Source organism: Centropristis striata, chromosome 3, assembly GCF_030273125.1.
Source record: "Centropristis striata isolate RG_2023a ecotype Rhode Island chromosome 3, C.striata_1.0, whole genome shotgun sequence".
In the NCBI taxonomy this organism is placed as follows: domain Eukaryota; kingdom Metazoa; phylum Chordata; class Actinopteri; order Perciformes; family Serranidae; genus Centropristis; species Centropristis striata.
This window is the reverse complement of record NC_081519.1, coordinates 25,358,277-25,376,495: the sequence shown is the minus strand read 5'-3', so window position 1 is coordinate 25,376,495 and position 18,219 is coordinate 25,358,277. Positions and strand designations below refer to the sequence as shown.

Genomic DNA, 18,219 nt, shown 5'->3' with positions numbered 1-18,219 from the left:
TTAAGAGTTCATTTCAGTTCAGTGTATTTAGAACAACACTGATTTTTATCCTAAATGTGTATTACACAAGGCTGTTTTTGTTAAGCAGATTTACTATGTTTATAAAGATCGGAAAACATTCCAATCCTTTAGTTCACTTGCCTTTTTTATACCTTATCTAAGTAATTCCTATCATATGCAGGGTGGAACTAAAAACAACACTCTTCATGTCTGGAAATAGCTCATTAAGGCTCAAGCAATAGATTCTGAAAGTGCTTTTGATTTGTAGTAGCAATATTTCAAAGCTTGCAAATCCCAGAAGAAAGACTAAACATTATCTTAACTTCATTATTCAGTGACTCTAATATTATAAAAGATTAGGTGTTATCATTCTGTCATCTTTTTCCACTACAAATATCTTTTTTGATCATGTCGTATGAATCTCCTTTTCTTTAATCATAGTTGTCACTTTTAACTCATTTTGGAACAAATTATTTATATGTGAATTTTGTCTCTTTTCAGGGATTATGTCTACTGTGATGTCTCAACAGCAGCCGACAAAGGAGGATGAAGAGGAGGAAGATGAGGAGCAAGGGGAAGAGTTTTCCTTTGAAGACAGTGCGGATGAGGGGAAGCTTCAGGGGGACTGTAAAGGGACTGGCTCCGACTCAAAAAAGGACAGTGAAACATCACACAGTGAACCACTAACAGGCACAGACCGCACACAGCCTCCCAGAACTTCGCCTCCTGCTGGACAGGAGGGTGCTCTCACCAAGGACACAGCTTCAGTTTCTACTGCAGGTAACACATTTGAAGAATAGATTTTTTGTGAGTCAACTGTTCAGAACAATACAAAAGTGATAATTTGATGGAAGACGACTTAGATCCTTTACTCGAGTAGTACCATATTCTTCTTTCACTTCACTTGAGTAAAAGTTTCAGCAGCAAGTTCTGTTATGCATTAGGCCAATATATTTATTATACTATTGTCAAATTGACATCACACATCCATCTTAATATATATATATATATATATGTGTATATATATATATATATATATATATATATATTTAGTCTTAATATTCCACATACTCGCCTTGTCCTAAGGTTAAAAAATGACCCACCGTTATTAAATCTCTAAATTAAAGCATTTTCATTGAATTACAAACCCTAAATCTTAGAAAAATCCTCCCATGCATCAATAACTCTGTGAATATCAGGGTTTTCCATCTTAACAGTTAAAAAAAAACTGAATTGAAATAATGACAAACTTGAACTTCTTTGGCGTTATTATGGTCTTATATACGGTACAATAGGGAAATTGGCTACAAAATACACATCCTCTCCCATTTTTTTAATCATTGCCCCCAAACAACAATAAGTAAGATAAAACATTTCAACCAATTTTCTTTGAAAAAGATAATTTAGGTTTTTTTTTCTGCTTTTCAACATAGTGGTGGGTGAAGTTCTGACCCTTGCACGTGGTAACATGGAGTCGTATACAAAACTAGGCTTAATCATTTGGGTTATTTCATATAGACTATTTATTTATTGAATTACCAGAAAACATACTGTGTGACATATACACATACAGTATATATTGTGATTGTGATATGAAAAGTCTAGGGTGACCAGATTTCCCACACTTTTATCAAATGGCTGTGGAGAAAGGAGGGAAAGGCTTTCATCTCAGATCTGTGTTTTATGTCAATTAAACTGGTCGCACGTAGATTAACCTGTCACCATCTTTGCTATTTTTTACACCCAATGGGGCGATTGCCAGTCATCATAAAGTATCATGCTACACAGATTCAGGAGGAATATGATTAAAAAAACAACTAGCAAACAACCAGTAAATGGAGCTAAAACAAAGACTGGGAACCACATTATAAATAGATAATGCTGAATGATACGCTTTGTCCCAAAATTGGTTTGATGCGATCTGATAAACCTAGAAATGACCTGTATCAGGATGGAAGAGCTTGGCATGTGCAACTACCTGCAGTCCCCAGGGGTAGCCTGTAGTTTTTGTAATATCTCACAGGTCCTTTACTCCATTATTACAATTTTCCATGACTTTATCAATCAATTTTTTTCTAATGACTCTAATACTTTTCTGTTTTAGTTAGTGTGTTTTAAGAAACAAACAAACAAACCCCAATGTATTCAGAAGCCCCCAATTCTGTCCTTGCAGTTTTAATAATTGTAACTATGTTTACTTGATTACTTTTAATTTCTGAAAACTAAATGAAACCAGATTCAAAGGATGGTGACTAAGCTTGTAAATACTAATGGGGATTGGATTTGGGATAAAAACGCTAATTTAGATTACAGAAAAGCAAGCCTATATGTTTTGGTTACACAATATGCAAATGAACTAACCTCCCAGCAATAATAATGCTCTGTTGTTGTTTTTGTTTTAAAGATTACATTAATTATACAACTAGTAATGCTTTGAGAACAAACATGATTTTTTATTTTTATTTTTTTACATTTTGCTGTGATGCTTTAGCCTGGCTAACACCAGACTAATCTGAAACCAGCCGTTCATTTCTCCGTAGAGGAGGCGTGGTTTATGATCCTCCGGAGCCGTTTATTGGGCGCTTAGAATGTCTAACAAAAGCGTCTGTAGCTCTTAGCCAATCGTATCAGTTATACCAGATGACGTATGTAGAGTGACAGAAATTGATGTTTGTTGTGTGTGTGTCTGTGAGAGAGTGTTGCTTGCTGCTTTGCTTCTCCAGTTCTTGCTTTCTGCAAGATTATTTATTTTCACGCTTTATTCCCCCTCATGTCATTCAGCCACACACATCCACTGATTTTAGGGTCAATAAACAAGCCGCTGCGGGTCTCTCGGCGGCTCCGCTGTCCCCCGGCTCGTAGCGAGATCACCGGTGTTACGGTAGCGGGGCTATTAGCGGCGCTAGTAGCGGGGCTAGTAGCGGAGCTATTAGTGGGGCTATTAGTGGCGCTATTTGCGGCGCTAGTAGCGGGGCTATTTGCGGCGCTAGTTGGTAGATTAGTAGATTAGACTTTACCCAAATCCTGTCGGAAGCAAGGCTAAAACATCCTTTTTCGTGGTGAAACAGGAGTGTAAAGTCAAACGTTGTTCTTCTTTTAAAATCAACTTTAGCTCTAAACTATTTAAAACACCATCTACAGCTAAAGAGGGCTTCGCGACTGCTGCAGCCATGTTGGATCCGTAAGAAAACTACAAAACTACAAGCCTCCGTCTGCCGAGTAGTACGCGTCATCGTCTTGCTGTCCCTCCCCGTTCTGTGATTGGATCCCTAAAACAGGGCTAAGAAACCTCTCTGGTTTCCAGACTGCCTGGAGGTTCGAAATGAAATTCGAGCGTGCAAGGCAGTATGGGTATACCTAGTGATGGCTGATCGAGGCTTTGTTGAAGCTTCGACACTTTATACAAAACATGGTTCATTACTCGAAGCTTCAATGACACAGTGCTCCAGTAGGACATCTAGTGGTCAATAAAATGAAGTGCAATCGAGACGTGTCATTGATTGGTTCATGAATTTGTTTTCAACTACACTAGTTGACTGTATGTTTCAAGTGCATACAACAACAATATTGTTAGTAACGGAGCATCCCGGTGGCTCACACTGGTAGAGTGGCACCATTAAGGCTGAGTCCTTGCTGCGGCGGACCCAGGTTTGAATCCGGCCTGAGGTCCTCCCCTCTGTCTCCCCCTTTCTATCTATTACTTTCAATAAAGCATGAAAAATGCCAAAAAAGAATGTTTTGGGGTTCATTGGTAAAGAGGTTCATGGGTGGGTGGGGAAAGAGATTGTGCTTGAAAAACAGGGCAGTGACTGTGCTTGTGTAACTTGTTATGAATTTTTATTTAGAAACAACAGTTTTTCCACAGTTTTGGGATTCAAGCGGTTTCTTCTTTTCGATACAATTTCCCCAGCCTTGGAAAAAACCTGTTCACACGGCACAATGAGGCTGGGGTGCATAAGAAATGTTTAGCAACTTGATAAAGATTGGGATATACATTTTTGTGGTTTGCCCAGTATGTGAGCAGTTCTGCAGTTCTTTCTAGTGGAGGATCAGCGAGGTAGCGGTTCGTTTCCACGATAGTGTTGGTGATTCGGTGACGTTCGAACATAGCGTTCGAAGCACTTTGCTGCTTCGAACGTCACGAGTCACGTGACCAAACCACGCCTCGGCACAGTGCTTCGGGACGTTTGCTTCATGAGCTACCGCGCATGTGTCGGAGCTTCAAGTGTCAGCGGACCATCACTAGGGCTGCGTGCCAAAGCCCTTATTTTGTGTGCTTGCTTGCAAAAGCACACTAACTACTCTTCACCGGGCTTATTTTGTGTGCTTGCTTGCAAAAGCACACTAACTACTCTTCACCGGGACTATTTTTATTATTATTATTTTTAATCTTCCGTTTCTTCCGTGTCATTTTTCGGTCGACTACTCCTCCCAGAGTTTTGGTCGCACATACACAAAAAAGGTATGAAATCGACCGGCTCGCCCATGACAAGTGTGCTATGACTTTTCTAAGGGTTTCGACAAACGGTTTTCAAATTATTGGGCAAAAACACGTCAAAAAATCCCCCCAATGTAACCCTATGGAGAGTCTAGAGTGGGGAAGTCATCAAACAGAGTGTAGAGGGAGAGAAAGAATTGTCAAAAAATAAATTTGAAAACTGCGCTCCAGGCCGCAAATTTCACTCTACAGAAATAATTTATACATAGAAACGTAGGAAAATTTGTCCTCTCACTCACAATCCTCTGGTAAAGCTGTCAGAGTTATAGTTTTGGCGCAGGACGCACAGATGCTCAAACAAAATGCACCAACTGCCGCATCGGCTCCCATATTAAAAATGAAGGAAGATTTCTCAAAAAAAAAATTTAACAGTTTTTTAAAATCGCTCTAACAAAGCTATTTTTTCATTTTTCTTAAAAAAAAACATATGGAGATGTTCAGGAAGAACTCAGGACGCTCAAAGTGAAGTCGGATCAATGATAGGTATTATGGTTTTGCCGAAAATGCTTTCTGTTCGAGGCCAGAATTTCAAGTTTGTCGACCTCTGTCTGCTCACTTAGACGGAACTCTCTCCATCGTCAGTTAATTTCAGTTGATTGCTCTGCTCTGATTGGTCGACTCCACCTGGCCACGTGGTTGCTTAGCTACCAAAGCCCCCCCCCTCCTCCAACACAGACATTCTAACTGATAACTGTCAGTTTACTCTAAGTAAACAGACATGGCTTTCTCTCATAAAACACGAGACCTTATAACTTGACCATACATTGTCCAATCTGCCTCAAACTTGTCATGCATGATGATGGTTCATCACTTTTCAGTTCTCCATAACAATAATTCATTAATTCCCGCCCTTTTTATTAGCCACGCCCCCTTTTACTAACTAATGAACCGTTTGTCCTAGAAACTTGTATAAGATGTCAGATTACTCAGCATAGAGTCCCTGTTTAACTGGTGATTGATAACCACGCCCCTTTTGATAAGCCACGCCCATTTTACTAACTAGTGAACCGTTTGTCCTAGAGACTTGTATGAGGTGTGAGTGTACTCAGCAGAAAGTCCCTGTTTAATCCGTGCCCCTTTTGATAAGCCACGAGAGTCACGGTCCAGAGGCAAGCACACAATCAAAATTTCTTTAGGAATTTTCTAGTTCTTCTTCCGTTTCTTCCGTGTTGTTTTTCCGTCGACTACTCCTCCCAGAGTTTTGGTCGCACATACACAAAAATGGTATCAAATCGACCGGCTCACCCATGACCAGTGTGCTATGACTTTTATAAGGGTTTCGACAAACGGTTTTCAAATTATTGGGCAAAAACACGTCAAAAAATCCCCCCAATGTAACCCTATGGAGAGTCTAGAGTGGGGAAGTCATCAAACAGAGTGTAGAGGGAGAGAAAGAATTGTCAAAAAATAAATTTGAAAACTGCGCTCCAGGCCGCAAATTTCACTCTACAGAAATAATTTATACATAGAAACGTAGGAAAATTTGTCCTCTCACTCACAATCCTCTGGTAAAGCTGTCAGAGTTATAGTTTTGGCACAGGACGCACAGATGCACAAACAAAACGCACCAACTGCCTCATCGGCTCCCATATTAAAAATGCAGGAAGATTTCTCAAAAAAAAAAATGTAACCGTTTTTTAAAATCGCTCTAACAAAGCTATTTTTTCATCTTTCTTAAAAAAAAACATATGTAGATGTTCAGGAAGAACTCAGGACGCTCAAAGTGAAGTCGGATCAATGATAGGTATTATGGTTTTGTCAAAAATGCTTTCTGTTCGAGGCCAGGAATTTCAGTTTTTCCACCTCTGGCCACTCTTCCGGAACATTCCGTTGATTGCTCTGCTCTGATTGGTCGACCCCACCTGGCCACCGGGTTGCTTAGCTACCAAAGCCTCCCCCAGCCCCCCACCCCCCCCCCCCCCCTCCTCCAACACAGACATTTTAACTGAAAACAGTTAACTCTAACTGTCACAGACATGGCATTTTTGAGACCTTATAACTTGACCATACATTGTCCAATCTGCCTCAAACTTGTTATGCATGATGATGGCTCATCACTGACCATTTCTACATAACAATATTTCATAAATTCCCGCCCTTTTGATTAGCCACGCCCCCTTTCATAACCAATGAACCGTTTGTCCTAGAAACTTGTATAAGGTGTCAGATTACTCGGCATTGAGTCCTTGTTTAACTGTTCATTTGAGCCACGAGGATGATGGTCCAGAGGCAAGCACACAATCAAAATTTCTTTAGAAATTTTCTAGTTTCGCATCTACGCGTCCCTCACTTGCGCCGTTCACTTGCGTCTTAGTCCCGCCCACCGGGGATGCATGGAGAGACGCAAGTGAGGGAAGCAAGGAGAGGAGAAACGATTTAAGTCAAATGGGACGTCCTTCCCTCCGGAGCGTCACGTGAAGCGACGTCCGTTTCTAATGACGGCGGCAGCGGATCACAGCTGGATCAGCTGTCAGTCGCTTTAACAGCTGGAGACATGCACTGATGATAATAATAATAATAATAATAATAATAATAATAATAATAAGTGTTTTCTCTGTTTAACAAACACCTGCACATGAATAACAACCTCCATTGTGTATTTATACTGTGAACTGTGTCCAGCTCAGGGGCACGGGAATGTCTTTATATAATTTATTAATTATTATTTGCTGCTGTATTAGGACAACTATTAGGGCCAAGTATGAAAAAAAAATACGGACCCGGGGGAGGGGGGTAATACTGGTCCATGCCTCACTGGGTCCGTCCGGTGCCACACACATACACACACAGACACACACACACAGACACACACACACACACACACACACACACACACACACACACTTCAAAAAGATGAATAAAGATTCCATAAACCCGGCTCCATGGCACGCGTAAAGACGCATCACATGAGGATGACCGTGAGGAATGAAGGCTGGGAACAATAAACCTGCTGCTGTGAAAAAAGTTTAGACGAACGTTACACTGTAACTGTCAACAAGAAGCAGAGGAGGTCTGAAAGAGAGACAGCGCTCCGTGTGAACGCGAGGAGGAGGAGCGTCAGTCGGATCACTCTGATAAAACACCTTAAACAGAGCGAGTGATGGAGAAGAAGAGACATCCCGCAGGTAGAAAGGAATGAAATGTGGTGATGTCGTAACATCACCTCATGTTATCTGTTTTTAATCATGCCATGGTGGCTGGGTCCCTCTCTCCTGGGTTCCTATTTATTTATTTATTTATTTATTTCGTATATTGCCCTAATACGCCGTCGTAGTAGACGATCCTGGTGATAAATTAATTATTTAATATACCAGAGCATGATTGTGTCCGCTGAACACCGGCCAATATTTTATTAGGTTAGATGATGAAGGTAAAATGTAAATTATGTCACTCAGTAATGATCAACCTCGCGTGGTACTGATGAAAATGACAAACAATGTAAAAGTGTTTCTTGCTGACAGACAGACTCTCAGACTCTCAACTGTTTTTTTTTTTGTTTTTTTTACTTTAATAATATCCATAATAAATCTGTATGGTGGAAAAAACAAATCACGAAAAGGAAAAAAAGGAAAAAGGAAAATAACTTCTAGAGCGATGTTTCTCTTAATTTATTATAAATGTAGAAATATGTGGTGTTTGTGGAAATTTGTGGTGTTTTTGTTGTTCAGAGTCACAATAAAACAGATTTTAATTACATGGTGAATCATATAAATAAAATATAAAACTTGTGGTGACACACTTTAGTTTAATCTGTGATCTGTCTTCACCCCGGTATCAAACTACAGCGATGTTGCGATTTATAACATCAGTCCGATCAGCTGCTGCGTCTATTCAACGAGTCAGGGGGCGGGGCCACCGCTAAAAGACTTCCGCATAGGATTCTCTCGTGTATCCTCGCTTGTGCCTCCTCCGATATGCCTCCTCTATCCTCTATCCTCTATCCTCCGATCACAAATAAGGGCTTTGGGACGGTCTTAAAGATGGCGCCCGCGAAAGAACTTCCGGTTCAAGCGAGGATAGAGGATAGAGGAGGCGAACATTAAGGGCTTTGGGATGCAGCATAGAGGTATACCCAGGCTAGTGATGCTTCACTCTGACAGTGGGCTAGTTTATTCTTGGGTCCCCAGCCACCTCAGTTGGTAGTTTATTATTTATTTTGAGTAAAGGGATGCAGCCAAGGAAAATTTTAATGAAGCTAGAGAGGGCTTTGCTTTGCTGCAAGGTAAATATAGGTTAATCTCTCTCTTCAATTATGCTCCAGATACACTGTTCCACTTCACCAATTATTTTCTGTATTTAATTTAGCTAGCAGCCTTCCAATGGTTTGGAGGTTAGCCAGCTGTGGTTGCTAACTAGCTTAGCCCCGGTGACTACCGTCGTCAACTTTGTCACAGTAAAACCACTTAACAACTCTGAAGAAAACCAAAGTAATAGGGTAGCTAAATCTGGACAGTGATTTGCTAATCCGCTAAGAATATAAAGTATAAACACGGCGAATTACCTGCCGGAAGACGTAACGTTAGTCCTCCGTTTTTTGGCTAATGCTAGCAGCCGTCTCCGCGGTAACCCCCCTCCCTCCCCTCCCATATAGCAACGGAACGTTAAATCATAGACTGTATATACATTAAATTAATTAATTAAATTAGCAACTGAAGTTTGTCAACCGTTAAACAAGAGGCTGTTCACTGAACTGAAGTATACAAAATACTATCAACATTTCCAGTCAACTCCTGGTAAGACGGCAAACTAGACACTAAAAATGGCAAAATATTAGTAAAATAACTGTAAAACAATTCGTAATTGTTAGTTTATAGGTAACACTACTGTAATAAGTGATCAATTAATCACATTGTGGTAACCTTAGCACGTTAACTATAGGCTAGCCAGCCGTTAAGTTTCTCAAAAAAGCTGGTTTGTTGTCATTATGCTCATTACTGCTTCTTAAAAGTGTTATATATATATATGTGTGTATATATATTTTTGACAAATATGCTACTTTGTTTAATATTAGATAATGTTTACTAATACATTGACATAGAAAGTAGAGGTGTAATTGTACATTTACCTTATATACATGTATGTAATCATTACTTAAGTAATGGATCTTATTACCAATTAATCATATTTTTACAAGCTGACGTATTGGATTCAGACAATAATATGATAAGTCACTAATAATTATAGCAGCTAAATAAATGTAATTAGAGTAAAATGCATATTAAATATCCCTGAAATGTAGTGGAGTATAAATACAAATTAGCTTAATATGGAAAACTGTACTAAGGTACAAATTGAATAGTCTGAAAAGGTGGGAATTTGCCTTTGGCTTATCTGGAAAATTGGAGAGTATTGAATAATGGCAAATTTGATAAAAACAAAAACAGCACATGAGTAAATGTAGGCCACCAGTACTAATGGGTGCAGCATTTGACAGTTTGACACTATCTGGCTTTGATTAACATAACTCTAACCATTTTTGTTACTGTATGTACCCTGACATGTGTTCATTATACACATTATTGCCTTTTCTAGAGTGATTTATTATTATAAATATGCTATGTTGTTTAACATTTGATTATGATTACAAAGGCATTGACATTCTGTAGTCGTTACAGGTGTAATTGTACATTTACCTTACTTTACATAATGCTAAATTTTTCATTTTCAATTTTCAATTAATCTTATTTTACAAGCATATGTTTTGGATTCAAACCCTAATATGAAAAGCTACTAATAACTATAGCAGCTAAATGTAAGTGAAGTAAAACACATATTAAATATCCCTGAAATGTAGGGGAGTATAAATACAAATTAGTTTAACATGAAAAAACTAAAGTAGCTTGAATACAAATAGATTAGTCCATAAAGTTGGGAGTTTTGTCTGTGGCTTGTCTGGAAAATTAGGGAATATAAAAGCAGTACATGAGTAAATTTAGGCCACCACTACTAATGGGTGCAGCCTTTGACAGTTTGACACAATCTGGCTTTAATTAACATAACTTAAACCATTTTTTTACTGTATGTACCCTGACCTGTATTCATTATACACATTATTGCCTTCTCTATATAGTGCTATATTATTATAATTATGCTATTTTGTTTAACATTTGATTATGTTTACAAATGCATTGACATTCTGTAGTCGGTAGAGGTTAATTGTACATAAATCTTACTTTACATAATGCTGAATTTTTGTAATGGTAACATCAGCAAAAGATCCTATTATCAATTAATCTCATTTTACAAGCTGATGTTTTGGATTCAAACACTAATATGAAAAGCTACTAATAACTATAGCAGGTAAATGTAAGTAAAGTCACATATTGAATATCCCTGAAATGTAGGAGAGCATGAATACAAATTAGTTTAAAATGTAAAAACTAAAGTAGCTAAAGTACAAATAGAATAGTCCTTAAAGTTGGGAATTTTGTCTTTGGCTTGTCTGAAAAATTAGGGGATATAAGAACAGTACATGAGTAAATTTAGGCGACTGCTACTAATGTGTGCGGCCTTTGACAGTTTGACACAATCTGGCTTTAATTAACTTAACTTCAACCATTGTATTATTTTAGAGACCCAGGGTAGTGGTTAAAGTTGCTGTACTGTAACCAAAACCCCCACGCTCCATCCTCTCAACATGTGCACTGTCATCAAATGGCTGCTGGGCATATCACTGCACTGCTACCCACTTCCACGTCACTGTACACCAAGCTGTCTTTGATAAAATGGCTCTCAGATTTTATGTTTCCTATTTTGTTCATGTATCTGATCAGTTTCCCATAGCCACACACTGTGTGAGTGACTTCAGTTTGTCTGTGGTTTTAATCTCTCTTTAACAGGATTTAATTAGTGCCCCAGGCAGTCAGAGCAGAGTTAACTTCCCCCTTAATTGGATGAAGTTATATAGATATAAGTATGATATATTTACTACCTGGCTAACGATGCCAAACAGGCCCTGGCCGTTCATTACACACCCAGATAAAGAGATTTAGGTCTTGGAGAAGTCCTGTTGGACAAAGTGAAGCGATTAACACTTAATTAAAAGGCCTTTTTACCAAGTCTATGTGTGGTAATCCGTTAAGTGGGCAGTGGAGATGCGTGGGGGGATTCTAGGCGTTGATAATAGTGTGTAGTGGAGGTCTGTTTCTGTTATGTAATCAAGGGCTGAGAGCAGCTGAGATTCATATCCCTCCCTCACCACATGACATGAGTTCACATGGTGGGAGCCAAAGGAAATCGATCATGACATTTGTTTAACAGCACTTTCCTTGTACACACCTGTGCTGTGAAAATACAGTACAGCCATGCAAAATTGGCATTGTGACTGCCACCATCTGCTTAATTGTCCCAGACTTAGAGCTGCTTGTATTCTTTTAACTTCTCAGAATTAGTAATTAAAACACAAATCCAGTCTTTTAAGCTGTTTTTTTCTGTTCTGACAAAGTTACATTTGTCATTTTTTAAATATGTGTTTCCTTTGCTTGAAAAGAGTTTGTCTAATGGTTGCTGTTTTGCTTATTTTGACAGATGTTCCAGTTAATGAGTCACCCAGCGGGTAAGTTGCCTTTGATTCCTATTACAGAATGGGGAAAATTACTAAAGGGCGGTGAAGAAAGTAAGCTCACCATCACCCCACATCAGTGTTATGTCATTATGTCTCAGATAATGTCATCCTCACACTCCATCCAAACAAGCCACAGTGGGTATGAGATACTGTGATGTCATGCCGCATCTATTTGTACAACATTTAGATACCAGATGGCATGTCACACCCACAGTCACAAGTGGTAATGTCAAGTATAAAGTAATGTTGCTGATACAATCCTTGAGGGAAATCACTGGATTGCCTCATTCATCATGATGCATACGGTATAATATGATGAGCCTTGCTTATACTCTATTATGCAATGTCAAGAATAATTTAATTTAAAAAGTCACTTCAACCAAGCAGAAATAACATATTTTTCCATGTAACCCTAGTGGTACGTAGCTATGCAATCTGTGTTCACTGCTTAAGTTTGAAGATCAAGATCTGTAAAATTTTTACTGCCACCCTAATACAGTGGATGTAAAAAAGCAACAACATTTGTGTTCTTACCAACTAACTACAGTTGAGAAATAAATTGTATTTTTCACAAATATTTTGACTTTTCCTTGCGAGAAAAATACAGGTCTTACGAATAACATTGATGGCTTTATTTGTTTAAGTGTCCCTATAAGTCATTCCACTGAGCTAGTGTTTACAATACCAGGGAATTTGAACCCGGACACCTAGGCAATGCAATGCAAGGCAAGATTATAGCAGCTTTCAACAACAGGGCAATTCACAGTGCTTTACACAAAACAAACAAACAACGAGACATATATAAAATGACATTCAAATATAAAATTCTAAGATTTTAAGACTGAAAACTAGCAGATAAAATATTTGGGAAAAAAATAAAAGTACATTCAAATATAAAATTTTAAAATTGAAAGCGTAATAAATATATATATGTATGTATATATATATATATATATATATATATATATATTAATATCAAAGGAATAAAAGTGACTGTGCAGTATTACTGAAAGGCAGTGGCAATCAGAAAAGTCTTCAGTCTTGATTGAAAAGAGTTGCAGCAGATCTGCAGTTTTCTGAGAGTTTGTTCCAGATATGTGGAGCATAAAAACTGAACGCTGCCTCTCCATGTTAAGTTCTGAGCAGACCAGTCCCTGATGATCTGAGAGTTCTGGGTGGTTTGTAGCTAAGCAAAAGATCAGAAATGTATTCCGGCCCTAAACCTAAATAAATGCAGCATTAATTAATGCTATTAATTGCACCTGTGCTTTTCCTACTGTCACATGTGAAAACATCTGTCTTAAAAAAGGCCCATGGGAACTCTGTTTCTGTTTTTCAAAGAACACACTTCAAGTAGCATAAATTACATTTCATTAATCTTTATTGTATTTGGGTGATGGCACTTGAAAGTCCCGCACACCCACATGAGAGAAATGATTTTGGCTGATTAGACCCCTTCTCAGGCCCTTGTGGGTGTGTATGACTGTGAGTGACAGCTCCCTCATCTCCTGTTAGCTTTGCTACAAGAGTAAGGGTGGGAAAAATTACCCTTTTTTTTAGAAATCATTCTTATACCTCACAGAATTCCCAGCACATGTCCGCCTACCCTCAACCTGAGCAGGGGTCTGATCAGCCAGAATAACTGAAAACACCTGTGTGGGTGTGCAAAGCCTTTTACAAAGGTGAATATCTCAATACCTTTGCACATAAAACTGGAACAAGCTACATGGGCACATTACACTGCTAGTGAGGTATTTGTCTGATAAGATATACGTGCGTATATGTGTGGACCTGAATTTCGTGTGAGTTTTCCCCCGGAAACTTTTAGCTGTAAGCCGGTAGCAGCAGGCGCTAAGGGGTTAGCACAACAAGCAGATTGGTATGTGAGTCAGTCACACTGTGGTTTGAACAAATCAGTGTTGTAGTACTCGAGATTGGTTTTGAGACCACTTTTTGAAGGTCTAGGTCTCGTCTCGGAATGGACTGCATTTTTACTCGGTCTTGTCCCGGTCTCGGACAAAGCGGACTGGATTTTATTTCTAGACCGGTCGAAGCTACAACTGCATTTTTGGATTTATTTGTTGATATCATTACTGTGATTTTGCATAAATCGTATTGCTTCGAGTACATCCAATAACATGACTCTTACATCATTTGAAATAGCTGTCACCGTTAACGGCTGTCACCCCTCCTGCCTCCTTTCATACCCTCAAAAGTGCATATTAGTGGCAGGAGAAGAGGCTGTGAGAAGATGTCAGCCAACTAGTCTGTAATTAAATTTGGTTACCTGAGCCACAAAGAATTTTTGTGCACAACTAAAAAAAACAAAGAAAACACAGAAGCTTGCAAATTCGGCAAAGCAATGCTAACAGAGACGTCTGGGACTGGTCTTGGTCTCCTCTCGGTCTCGACCTCCCAAAGTCTCGGTCATGTCTTGTTCTCCATACACTGTGGTCTTGGTATTGACTTGGTCTCGGTTTAGGTGGTCTTGACTACAACACTGGTACAAGTCAAAGGTTGGCGCTGTAGCCAGTCAGCTAAAAAGCAACAGAAAATCTCAAAACACTGCATTCAGCTACAAGCCTTACCTACTCTGCTGCAAGTAACGTTTTGGCCTTCGTCTTGGCAAAAAAACTGTTAAAGTTTAGTCTCATTCTGAAGCGGAGCATCTGCAGATTAATTCCATACCTGATATGTTATGCTTCACCAAAGTCAGGGAGTTGGGATTTATTAATTTTTTATTCTGCCTGTTTTTGTTATCTTAGCTGCCAGCCCTGACTGTGAGGGAGCTTGGAGGGACAATTGAGTGATTCAACTCTTCTTTGTTTCAGAGGAGATATGGAGTAATGGAGGGGTTTTATTTTGCGTGCTATATTACAACAAAATATTCTAAGTTATTATGTTTAAAATTTAAAGTTTGGACTCATCCTCCTGTGTATTGTTTCCTTATTGAGTTTATTCAGTAAGATGAACCGAGGATGCTCTGTTATGATACCATTACGCTATTTTTGCATCTTAAAGAAAACTCTACTGCACTCCCTGTTCCCCACACACATGGCCCCAAACACAGTGGGTGGAGATCTGCACTAAACTGAGTTGACTTTTTCTAGTTGGTAATGTGAATTGAACTGCAGTGTCAATATATAGGGCTAAGCAGACGTATGAATGAAATGACCCTCACTGTGGTGCAGTCAGTCAACAGCTTTCATACAGTCAAGACGAGAGTTTGCTTCGAGGCCTCAGCACAGTAAATGATAATGGAATAGTTTATTGATTCCTCTCAAGCAACTGTCTTTTTGCCTGCCTGCCTCCATGGAGCAGTCGACAGTCAAAGTCACCGACAGAACAACAACAGCCCCGGAGTTGATAGCCGTTAGTTTTTCTGAAGGATACTTTAGCTTGCTTGAATCGAGGCTCTGCATTTAAAAGACAACCATTTAATGCCTCAGTCAGTAGCATAACATATATATTGAATATTAATGCACTGTACAGATTTTTCAATACTTCTCTTGCTTGTTTAATGTCATGAAATTTAGATTAGATAGATAGATGGATAGATAGATAGATAGATAGATAGATAGATAGATAGATAGATAGATAGATAGATAGTTAGATAGATAGATAAGTGCAGTTGTATGACAGTCCAGTGTCAATTGTTAGACAGGGGTCAAGTGTTATTCAGTTTAATTGTTTGTGGGAGGAAAGACAAATAGATACAAAACAGTTTGTTCAGTGTCCTCCTCTCTATAGTGTATTTACTATACTTTTCTAAGCTCATACATAAAAACATTATTTCGGTGCCTTATCACAAGTATCCCTCTCCAGCCTCTCTGGCCTGCACGATGAAGCCTTGCAGGGGCCCTGATTTTGATGAGGCCTTCCATCTGTGCTTCTGCTCTAGGAAGTGTGCTCAGAAACCTCCACTGATAGCGGACTTCATGGTTTGGATTCCTGTGGGTTTTCCTGTGCTGAAAAGAAAAGCCTGTGTTTGTTCACAGGTGTTAGCATGTGTGTGTATGTGTGTGCAGTACATGTTTGTGCTGTGTGCAAATGTATGTGCATGGAATGACTCAATGACTGTGTGTGTGTGTTTGTGTGTGTGTGTTTGCACTGGTCACAGTGGGGTCTTGCAATTTCTCATGCAGGGAGATTTCTGCTGAGTGCACATTTCCACTTTGGTTTAGTCAATAGTCTACCCTTTTAAAGAAGAGCTATCAATAGCACTTTCCACCATCAAGGTGTTAAGACTGTCAGCACATCCACCAGATCTGTCAGCAGTTTTAGAATAATAATGCCAAAATTACTTTGCGATTGTTATTGCAGAAATATGGGTTTTTCTTAACACTGCAATGACAGCACATCAGCTCGTTACAGCTATTAAGCTCAAGGCAGCATTTCTCTCCTGTGAGTTTTATGTGCGCTCCAGTGTTTGATGCCACCATTTACTTCTGACTTCACTTTTTTACCCCTTGACAGATAGTTTTCATTAAATGCATTGCAATGAACCTCAGCAATGAAAAGATTAACACAAAAGATACCATGACAACGTGGCATGTATGCTTCTGTTTTATTTGCACAGAGCTCTAACCTTAGAGAGTCTAACTTTACTTGAACTGTTATTTCCCCCTGTCGAAATTACTTTTTTTGGTTAGTTCACCTTTTTGCTCTTTTGCAGCCTTGCAGAACTTTAGACTTTTGCCCTTGCGAAAAAACTCATCTAATGTAGCTCACAGAACACATTTATTTTTCACAGCCACTTTTTTTGCAGACCCCCTCACCTTGTTGTACTCGCCTCGGTTGAATGTGCTGTGAAAGCAAAAGGAAAAGGTGATACTGTATTAGCTTTAAAAACACACATGTATACAGATATAATAAGGAGCCATGAACCGAATACTTTGAGTTCTATCTAATTAGAGTGTGTCATTTGCAGAATAACTTGAAGCAGTAACACTGGGTGCATTGTGGGAATGGTGGGCAGTTGTTTATGGAGGAGATTTATAACCTGAGGACAAATAACGCTCCATCAGTATGATCAGCACAATGCTTGAGCAGTTATAAAGAACAGATATGCTCAAGAGAGACCAGGGGGCAGAACAGGTGGAGCTATGGCAGGTAGTACTGCCCTGGCGCTGGAGCTGAAGGGAATGGAAACAGATGGAAGTATAAGATTTGCATTCAGGCAGCTTCTGCTTTAGGGTGTGCTCTGCCCCAGGCTATGTCATTTGCATTGAAAAATGATTCCTGCTTCTCTCCTTGAGCTATATGACTCACTAGGGCTTATAGGCGTGGATAAGTTGTGAAGGGGTGCACAAAGATATGCCTGGATCGATAGCTACACTGCTCAAATCACTCACACCTGACATGAATGCATACAGGCAGGAAGACGAGTTGTGTATCGCTATTGTTCTGGCTCCACTCTTCTCCACACAAGCTATTTTAATGGCAGGAGATCGGTTTATCGTAAAAAATGTGTTGACAAATAGCTCTTTATTTTGTTTTCATGTGGCTTGAGATCATTTTTGTTCTTTAGATTGAGAGGAATGATGCGGCATTATAGAGAAAACAGCACCGTAATACTTTAGAGTCTTTTGCAGCTTGACACCACCACAAAACCAAATGTCTACTATCAGTAGCTCTAATGTGACATGTTGGCAGGGCATTACATTTACCCCCAGATATGTGGTGGTGGGCGTTTATAGTTCAACAGGGGGAGCATGGCACAAACACAACCAAAACTAAGACTATATTCAAATAAAGCTTATAATAAAGCATATTTTAGAATAATATACCATTATATTTACATAAATCATTATATTTACATATACCTTTTCTCCTTTATTTTGGAGCAGATTGCAGTACCAGACAGTTGGGATTTGCTGGAATGGTTGTTCTTTTTAAGTCATTGTAGGCTGAGAAAAATATGAAGAAAATCAAACATCAAAATAATTTTCCTCCAAATATATCTACCATTATTGATGGTTTGACTGCTGGTGCTTTCACAAAATATTTCAACCATTACATTTATAAAAAAAAAAAAAATCATCAGTAATGTGGACATAATAACTAAGTGGGTAAAAGCAGATATTAGAACAGCTAAAGCAGTCTGATCACTTCAGAAAATTACACCACTTTAAAACCAGGAGAGGATAAATCCAAA

The 18,219-nt window shown here is 39.0% G+C and overlaps 1 protein-coding gene across 2 annotated transcripts in view; it reads left to right on the top strand.

Annotated features, from left to right (window-relative positions):
* Positions 1–18,219, top strand: part of arhgef10la (Rho guanine nucleotide exchange factor (GEF) 10-like a) — a 154,517-nt gene that overhangs the window by 14,017 nt on the left and 122,281 nt on the right. For both annotated transcript variants that reach the window (XM_059328377.1, XM_059328376.1), the window contains exons 2-3: positions 502–780; positions 12,026–12,053. In XM_059328377.1, coding sequence (XP_059184360.1) covers positions 507–780; positions 12,026–12,053 — 302 coding nt within the window. In that variant the 5' untranslated portion in view covers positions 502–506. The remainder of the gene's footprint in view (positions 1–501; positions 781–12,025; positions 12,054–18,219) is intronic.